This window comes from Hemibagrus wyckioides, linkage group LG14 (assembly GCF_019097595.1).
Source record: "Hemibagrus wyckioides isolate EC202008001 linkage group LG14, SWU_Hwy_1.0, whole genome shotgun sequence".
NCBI classification, from domain to species: domain Eukaryota; kingdom Metazoa; phylum Chordata; class Actinopteri; order Siluriformes; family Bagridae; genus Hemibagrus; species Hemibagrus wyckioides.
In genome coordinates, this window is record NC_080723.1 from 19,425,140 (window position 1) to 19,435,217 (window position 10,078).

Here is a 10,078-nt window from a genome sequence, read left to right on the forward strand (position 1 = left end):
TTTGTTTTGTCTGTTGATGAACCGCTAACACCACATCCTTTCAAACTGTACGTGTCTGCCACTGTAATGCCCTGAAAAAGCACTGCTAGCCCCGCTTCAGTGCAAGGTTTCATAACGGGTTAAAAGCACAGTGTGAAAAGCCCTAGAGTGTACTTGTTTTGGATTTTGTGAAGTTGAGCTATAAAAAGCTCTAATGGCTACAAATATATATATATATTATATATATATATATATATATATATATATATATGATAGCACAACATGAATTTGGTTAATGTGTCTAATATTCCAATGGTTGGATTACATTCATAAAAATAAAGCTGTGCTGCAATCATTAAGGGATTTGAGGAACTTTAGTTTATACCAGAAGGTTTCTACTAATCCAATGATTCTCAACTTCCCAATGCACGGCACGTTGAAGCATTTTTTTTTTTTCTTCACCAATACGCTGGATTTAATTTAACTTATCAGCTAATTATCAACCTTTCAAGAGCTGGAAAAACACTATAATAAATTCTAAAATGCATGGGATAGCTGGAATGAATCCAAGTGCTGCTAGTAGACCGCATCCTTCACACACTCTATTAAGGATTCTTAATTGAAATACAAAGTTGGTTATGAAACAGTGACTGGTTTTCAAATGGAGTTTCCACAGCTATGTATCCTGATTGCTTTTTTTATGTCTTACTTAACCCCTTATGGTTAAATATTTAGTGTGGCTAACCTGGTTTAAGATCTTGAAGAAGGGTCCTGAGACCATTTTGTGGATATTAAGCCCCCTTCGAAAGTAATGGAATGGAAAAGCCAGTTTTATAGTTTTCTTTTTTTTGCTATACACTGAAGACATTTGGGATTCAGATCAAAAGAGGAATATGATATCGTAATTACAGCTATATATAGATATAGATCGTAATTACAACTTTTTTTTTCTTGATGTATTACGCCACTTAGAACACCTTTGGTGGAAAACAGTTTTTCCAGTTTTTGGGTGAGCAAAAGTATCGGAACAGATTGTCTTAAAGTAAATAACACAATATTTAGTTGCATATCCCTTGCTTGTAATAACTGCTTCAACCTGGCAACCCACTGACATCACCACTCTGTTGGACCCATTTATTAGTGATGCTTGGACGACAGCTTCTTTTTTTTCAGTTCTTTGCTTTGTGGGGTTTCTCCATTCAGCCATCTTTTCAGGAGGTAAAATTCTGCTCAATTTGTTATAGACTATGCCAGTCTAAATCCTTAAACTTTTTCCCCTGATGAAGTCCTTTGTTGTGATGTCAGTATGTTTTGGGTCACTGTCTTGTGCTGCATGATAAGGTTCCTCCCAATTGGATCAGTTGAATTTTCTCTGTATATTGGCAGCGAGAATGTTTCTGCTACCATGAGTACCACCATCAATAAAGATTAGTGAGAATGTTCCAGAAGCAGTCATGCAAGCTCAAGTCATGACACTGCTTCCATCATGCTTGACTGATGAGCTCATATGTTTCGGATCATGAGCAGATCCTTTCTTCCTCTACACTTTGGCATTTCTATCATTTTGTTAGAGGTTCCTTGAGAGCATATGTGGCTTATCTCTGTATTTCTTTGTGAATTTCAATCTGGCTTTCTGATTCTTGCTGGTGAGTGGATTGTTTTATGGCTTCTATATTTCTGCTTTCAAAGTCTTCTCCAAATGGTGGAGTGTGATACCTTCACCTTAACTACCTGCACTGTGGTTGATGGTGATGTCATTGACTGTTGTCTTTCAGCAAATGCTGCTGTTTTGTTGTACTTTTGTCTCATATTCATCTTTTGATCTCAAACACAAATTTCTTCAATTATAAAAGTATTGGCCTTCTCATCTAAATACTTTTGGAGGGGATTATATGAGTAGACAACATGGCACCATTTACTCCTATTTGTGTGTTTGGGAAGCCTTTTTGGAGTCTAACTTGTCTGTAGAGTAGAGACAAGGAGCATGCTCAGTAGATACGGCCCCAATTTATGCCTTTATGATATCAATTTACTCACTGACTTTGCTAATTATAATATCAGTCAATAAGCTAGCTTAGGCATTCAAATATGAAGAACATACTAGAAAAACTACAAAGACCCCCAACTGATAGCGATCTTTTCAGAGAGTAAGGGTAATGAGTGCACTTCCAAGATGCTCCGAAGCCATCAATCACATCATCATTTGTTCTTAATAACTCTTACAAGCAACATTTTTCATGAGAATATATACTAAGGAAGAAATTAATGTCAACTAAATCTGTAAAAACAACACAACACTATTCCCGAAATATTATGCCGACACGTAACGTAAAATAGAGATCTGTCCTGAATGCTATTCATTAACATGAGGGGTTTAAAAAGGGCAGGGTACTGCAGCCAGCCATTTGAGGACCTCGGAGATATCATGGCTTCACTTTTGATCCCTTGTTCCAACTGATACAATCAAATCAAGCGAGCCAATACCAAAAAAAAATAAAATATCTGATTTCCAGACAGATAAAGAATAAGGATGGACCTATGGAAAGAATTATATCCCCGAGTTTACGTTAAATAGGGTAGCTGACTTCATCAAATGGATGTTAAACAGCTAAACAAGCTCAGCATGTACTGAGAAATAGCACCAATTACCATAAACATTACCAGAATAATAATGATAAATGGGATTTCACTCTAGACTAGCTTGCAGTATTTCTAGTCTCTGAGTGCAGGCCCGAAAGCCTTTTAACACTTCTGACCGTAATTACCACGTCTATAAAGTAAGCTTGGTAATTTCATAATATAATATTCCCTGCGTAGAAAGTTTCGTAATGTAAGAGTGATGTCTCATGGAATTTAAATATTTTTTTGTATAAGCACTTAATATTTTCTGATATTATGTTATTATGTATTTGTATTATTATGTATGCATTAGCAGCACTAATTAAAGCTCGTTACATTTTGCGTATTAATGCTCTTTTTCTGTATTGTCATTTGCCGGCTTATATCCGAGCGTGCTATAAAAAGCCAGAGTGTTTCGACTTTACAGCTCCTCTTGGCTTACTTGGCTAAAAAAAAATACTGAAGATGGCTACAGCAGGAAACACTGGCTCCTGTCCTATCCCCCCCCCCCCCCCAGCACTACATTATCATTAAAGTCACACAACACAAATTTGTTTTAACTGAAATTGTACTTTCACACTTCAGAAAATACCTAGAATTTTTTCTTATTGGTACCAGAGAGCCGTAGAAAATGGCACCTAAATCAATATGTATACAGTGTTTATATTCATAGCTTGCTGCATGCTGTAGGAAAACCTTTAGAAAAAGGAGCTTGGAAGTATAGACCAGAAGAAAGTTGGAGTTTCAGAGCTATAACAAATTGTAAAAAAATATTGGTATGTTTGGTATGTTTTAACGTTGTGACGGGTAGATAAATTTGCTGATAAAAACTGCTATGGTGAATGCTAGCTTGTTAACTAGCTAATTCGTGCCACAACTATGACACACAGCCTGGAGATTACATGAAGGTGGTTCAGGGGGTTCGTTTATTTAGATATTTTGCATTCCCTTATTTTTTAACACTCTGCACCTCTGGCAATGCTGATTTAGCATTTTTGTAGATCCTTGTAGATTTATTAACAAATATAGCCCCTTTTTTGAGCAGATTTAGGCAACGGTCCCAGTAGCTCTACAGCTCACATCGCAGCAGCTGGTTAGATGAGTTCAGAGAGCAGGTTTAGTTGACTCACTAACATTGTTCGCACTGATCGATCACTGATCACTGTTGTTTCTAGTGACTGATCACCGGTGAATAAATCACCAAATTACTGATCACCATTGTTCCCAAAGACTGATCACTGCTCACCAGACTACACATGAACATATCAGTAACCACCAGTGTTTCCAAAAATTGATCACTGATCACCAGTGTTTCCAAAAACTGATCACCAGTGTGCCAAAGACTGATCACTGATCAGCAGTGTGCCAAAGACTGATCACTGATCACTAGTGTATACATCAACCAATCACTGATCTCCAGTGTTCCCAAAGACTGATCGCTGATCTTCAGTGTTTTCAAAGACTGATCACTGATCACCACTGTTCTTAAAGACTGATCACTGATCATCAGGGTTCTCAAAGACTGATCACTAGTGTACACCTCAACCAATCACTGATCTCCAGTGTTCCCAAAGACTGATCACTGATCACCAGTGTGCCAAAGACTGATCACTGATCACCAGTGTTCCCAAAGACTGATCACTGATCACCACTGTTCTTAAAGACTGATCACTGATCATCAGGGCTCTCAAAGACTGATCACTAGTGTACACCTCAACCAATCACTGATCTCCAGTGTTCCCAAAGACTGATCACTGATCACCAGTGTTCCCAAAGACTGATCGCTGATCACCAGTGATCCCAAAGACTGATCACTAATCATCAGTGTTCCCAAAGACTGATCACTGATCACCAGTGTTCCCAAGGACTAATGGCTAATCCCTATTGTTTGTAACAATAAATTATTGATCATCATTGTTCCCACTGAATAATCGCTGATCATCATTGTTCAACCATCTCCTCATTTTTTGCCCCTTGTTTCTATCTCTTTTTCTGGTAATTACTTTACATGTTGTTAAAGCGACTTATTCCATCAATAACCTCTTCCTTCATGTCTACTTCCTGATTACTACCATTGCATCATTTTGTCTGCAACCTTGACAGAAACGTTCCATATTCATTAATTCATCCATCCATCCATCCATCCTTCCATCCATCTTCAGTGATCACTTATAATGGCAAGTTGTAATGGAAGTAATCCTGGTCAGGGTCATGGTGGAGCCTACCCTGGAGGTAAAGACACAATCCATCACTTGATCCACATACTCATTTGCACCAAATAACCAATTCACCATCCAGTATGTTTTTGGAAGATGTGAGGAAACTGGTGCAAGCCCACGTGAGCTGTGAGGCATCAACGCTACCTGCTGCAATTTTCCCATTTCTTGCTCATTTAACAGGTTTTGATATCCAAATGATTATCACTGAATGTACAGTTTAGAATATAACGTCATCTTCTACTGACTTTCTGAGCTACTTTCTCCTGAATAGAGTTGTCCATTCACCACACCTTGCCTTGCCTTTCCCATGCCTATATCCTGCAGCCATGCTTCTGAATGACCAGCAGCTCACACAAACGAATATTCCTTACTGAAGCATTAATAAAATATATTTAATTAGGCACTTCCCTGCTGTGTTTACCCATCACTGCTGTCATGAAAAATAAATCACTGACTTTGGCTCATTTATTAGTAAATAAAAAGCAGAACTGTCGGTCATGAGTGGCCTTGGGGATTCATCGCTGCTTCATAAAACCAGCTGAAATGATGATTAAGCTCAAAACAGAGGCGCATCAATCTTTCATTTCTCGGCATGCATTTTTCCTTTTAATTACAGCATCGGGGGTGAGGTGTGGTCAACAGGGGGCGCTGTTTCACGGGTCAACTTTCTCTGGATTGTCCGGTTTTAATTAGATGCCTGAGCATTTCGAGCTACTCAGGAGATCGTATCAGAATGACAACATCAAAATTCACCGTGGGCTCATGCTTGCGACGTAGCGACAACACACACACACACACATCCGTGAGGCTGTGATCATTTCAAGAAGAAATGTGTGAACGATTTTGAGATGGTTCTCCTTGACAACGGAGCAGGATCACCTTGAACTACATTTGCACGGGGAAAAATAAATAAATAAATATATATATATATATATATATATATATATATATATATATATATATATATATATATATATATATACATACATATATCATCCTGTCTTTTAATCAATGCGTTCAGGAGGTCATACTAGTGCCGCTTCATATTACTGATGGTGGAGGGGGGGACGACAATCGGACACGCAGCATGGGTTTGCGTGCGCGTGATGCGCGCGCTGTGCGTGTGTGTGTGTGTGCGCGCGTGCGCGCGCGCGTGTGTGTGTGTTTGGAATCCAAATTGAGCGCAGAGCAGAGACTCCAGCATGCCAATGAACTTCTACACTTGTGCAAAATCATCATGATGGTGCCTGCTATAGGTTATAGCGCGTCACATCCCATAAGCAACCCATTTTTGTTTTTGTTTTTGTTTTTTTGTTTTTGGGGGGGGGGGTATGCCTAAAATATATGCTTTGGTTTAGCAAAAAGAGAGAGAGAGAGAGAGAGAGAGAGAGAGAAAGAGAGAGAAATCTGTTACATACCATGTTTACTTCGGACACCATGTCTATGCTGGCGATGTCTATATTCATGCCAACCGCCACCGGAGCCCCTGAAACGAAAGAAACGATATGAATGGCCTGTAATAATAATTTTTTTAAAAATAATTATAATTATAATATAATATGAGGCTGCGTTTAACTGAAGCAATCGGCAAGCCTCTTAAGACAACACTGGAAATGCAGCTCATTCCTCAATTAGGTTACAAAAACCCCAGCAATCCGTAATTCACGGGCATTTTCTTTCTTTTTTCTTTCTTTTTTAATGTAGCTTCACATTACATGCACAGGGTGAAATGGAGATTCTCGACATCATCAGTGGAAACTGTAAACCAGACTGTGACAAGAACAGGTGGATTAAGGTGGATTATGGTACAAGATGTCAATATAGACATGTCGTGATGTGTTAAAGTTAAAACGCGCAATGATCTGACGTCTAAATGAGTCGTGCCAGAGCCGAATTTGATGAAATACAAAATAGAAAATGGGTGAAATGAACCTGAAGGTATTAATTCATGCCAAAGACTGCGTAGCCTTCATGCTTGCTTAAGGATGAATTGACAAGGTTGCCTGCTCCAAGTCACTGCACATCATGCACATCATGCACATCATCACATGCATATTAAATGATTCAGATGCACGTTCTGTGATTCCTCACCTCCAAAATCCGGCCTCAGTCGGATATCGTATCCCTTCATCAATCTGTCCACTGTGTCTTTCACTACAGGCATATTGCTAGGGTCTCTGCTGCGGGAATTAGGGGGGGAAAAAACGCAACGTTTATTTAACATGAAGCAAATCCTTCAGCAAACACAGACTAACATATTCAAGTGAGAAAAATCCAAACGCTACCAAAAAAACCCCTATTTATTATCCTTTCTTCTTTTTTCCCCTTCTTTTTTTTACCTTTGCGCGCACACAGCAGTCATGATGAAGGGACATAACAAGAAGATACACTGCGATTTCCTCATCCTCTCCATTGCAATAATTTCTGATTATTATTATTATTATTTTTATTTTTTCTTCTTGTGGACCAAGCTGAAGGAACACAGCGCGCGCCGCGCATCCAACTTCAGTCCCAGCCAGTGCAGTAAAGCCGAGCGCGACTCACGCGCATGCGCACACCGAGCCTCAAGATTAAAGAGTAGCCTCGCTACTGAGAAGAGTGGACACGTTACGTTTTGCTGTCGTACAAAAACCACGCCCGCATTGAAGCTTCTCTGCTCTGATTGGTCGGATCTAGAGCGATATGGTTCTCAGGCTTTCATATCTGAACTGAAACTTTACATTATGGATGGACTGCTCTGAAAATTAAACCATTGGCATGCGGTCATATTTACTATTCTGGTCAGGGCTGAACACAGGCTGAGGGGCAGGAGTAAAAATATGTTTGTTTGTTTTTTAAAGGGGTTGGAGCACCTACAGGGCATTTCACCACATTTTCTCATGGTTTTGTGGGAGCCTACAGGGCACTGCATCTCATTTCCTCTACTTGAAGGGCACCCTTTTTGACACTTCATGTTTCCTCACACATAGGCATCCTAAAGGGCACTGCATCACAAATTTTCTACTGGAAGGTCACCTATTGTAACACTTCATCTTTCCTCATATGTAGGTACAACCTATAGGGCACTGCATCATGTTATATCTACTTGAAGGGCAACCATTACAACATTTTGTCTTTCCTCATGCTTAGGTACAACCTATAGGGCACTGCATCATGTTATCTCCACAAGAAGGACAACCATTACAACATTTTCTCTTTCATCATGTGTAGGTACAACCTATAGGGCACTTGCATCATGTATTATCCATGGGAAGGGCACCTGTTATGACACTTCATCATATTTCATCACACATAGGCACACCTTACAGGGCATTCCATTACAACATTTTGTCTTTCCTCATATGTAGGTTCAACCTAAAGGGCACTGCAACATGTTATCTCTACTTGAAGGGCAACCGTTACAGCATTTTATCTTTCCTCATATCTATGTACAACCTATAGGGCACTTGCATCATGTATTATCCATTAGAAGGGCAACCATTATGACACTTCATCATGTTTCCTCACACATAGGTACATCCTACAGGGCAGTTCATCACATATTCTCTACAGGAAGGGATCAAAGCGCTTGTAAGTGCACCCATATAGGGTACTGCACCATGTTATTTCCATTGAAAGGGCAACAATTACAACATTTTATCTTTCCTCATATGTAGGTACAACCTATAGGGCACTTGTATTATGTATTATCCATGGGAAGGGCAACCATTATGACACTCCATCATGTTTCCTCACACATAGATACACCCTACAGGGCAGTTCATCACATTTTCTCCACTGGAAGGGCAACAATTACAACATTTTATCTTTCCTCATATGTAGGTACAACCTATAGGGCACTTGTATTATGTATTATCCATGGGAAGGGCACCCATTATAACACTTCATATTGTCATGTATCATATTTCATCATGCATAGGCACATCCTAGGGGGCAGTCCATCAAATATTCTCCACTGGAAGGGATTACAACATGTGTAGGTACACCCCAATTTGGCACTCCATATTATCTCCACTGGAAGGGCAGACATTTTTACATGTCATCATGTTTCTTCATATTCAGGTAAACCTTAATGGGCGATATATATTCTCCACTGGATTTGCACCTCACATGTAGGTACACTCAATGGGGAACTGAATTTCATTTTCTTTCCTGGAAGGGCACAAATTGTAGCACTTCACCTTTCCTCAAATGTAGGTCCACATTACAGGGCAGTATATCTTGTTTTCTCCATCGGAGGAGCAGCTACAGGACATTTCATTACATTTCATTCCATTTGATGGACAACCAGTAGGTCACATTATCACATTTTCTCCACTGTAAGGACACCCTAGAGGGCTTTATCACATTTCTTGGCAACTGTAAGAGTACCTACTGGACACTTTCACTGTCATCAAATCTAGTGACAATGATGCAACCCTGCCTACCTCTTCTGTATTGCTTTTGCTAACAAGACAGATTAACCAATGTTATTAACCTACAAGAACAAGTGCTAGACGCTGACCATTCACAATATGTCAGATTTTTTTTTTTGGGTGCATTAAAATGAACATGAACTGGACCACCAGTTTTGCAGAGGGTATAAAATTAAAGAGAAAATTATGTAAAGGCGCTATGAGAGCTCAAACGGATCACTGAACAGCAATTAAAATCATGCACAATAGAAAAAATCTGTCACAGCTACAGCAGAGGCTAAATAAGTCCTTAATAACTGATGGGGGGAAAAACAGGACAAAGGTCACTGGTTAATACTGAAATGGAAAAGTAAAACATGATAATAAATTAACTTATGATAATAGAAATGATGACAGTTATGCACAAAGTGACTGTAATAAACACCAACACTGCTGAATTGTTAATGAGCTGACTGTGTTATTAATGAGACACATAAAGGAAGATTTCAAACATTTGTTTATTATAACACACACAAAAATCTCATTTACAATCAGTTTTGTAACTGAGTCGTTTACGTCCATAAATATTATAGTACATAGCTTATAGACAGTGTACATACAAATACAGTAAACAATATATTTTGTCCATTGTGTCAGATTGTTCCCATTTTTAATAGGTCCATACACTCTTTTTCATACGCTATCGGATAAAAAATGCTACTCAGCTGTATCCTATGCTCCCTGAGGTACAACTAATGTAAATGTGACTTCAAATGTTCTATAAAATTAGCTTTAAGGCTACTTCCCAGGAAAAAGATTAGCGAAAGGTCAATTTTCTTAAATAATAAATATTTTAAAGGAGCAGTT

The 10,078-nt window shown here is 38.9% G+C and overlaps 1 protein-coding gene across 3 annotated transcripts in view; it reads right to left on the minus strand.

The window, feature by feature from the left end:
• Positions 1 to 7,392, minus strand: part of gabrb2a (gamma-aminobutyric acid type A receptor subunit beta2a) — a 54,569-nt gene extending 47,177 nt beyond the window's left edge. For 2 of the 3 annotated variants that reach the window (XM_058408931.1, XM_058408929.1), the window contains exons 1-3: positions 7,157 to 7,392; positions 6,909 to 6,997; positions 6,236 to 6,303 (exon numbers count right to left, since the gene is read on the minus strand). In XM_058408931.1, coding sequence (XP_058264914.1) covers positions 6,236 to 6,303; positions 6,909 to 6,997; positions 7,157 to 7,230 — 231 coding nt within the window. In that variant the 5' untranslated portion in view covers positions 7,231 to 7,392. The remainder of the gene's footprint in view (positions 1 to 6,235; positions 6,304 to 6,908; positions 6,998 to 7,156) is intronic. The other variant, XM_058408930.1, reaches the window with a different exon arrangement.
• Between the last annotated feature and the right edge of the window lie 2,686 nt (positions 7,393 to 10,078).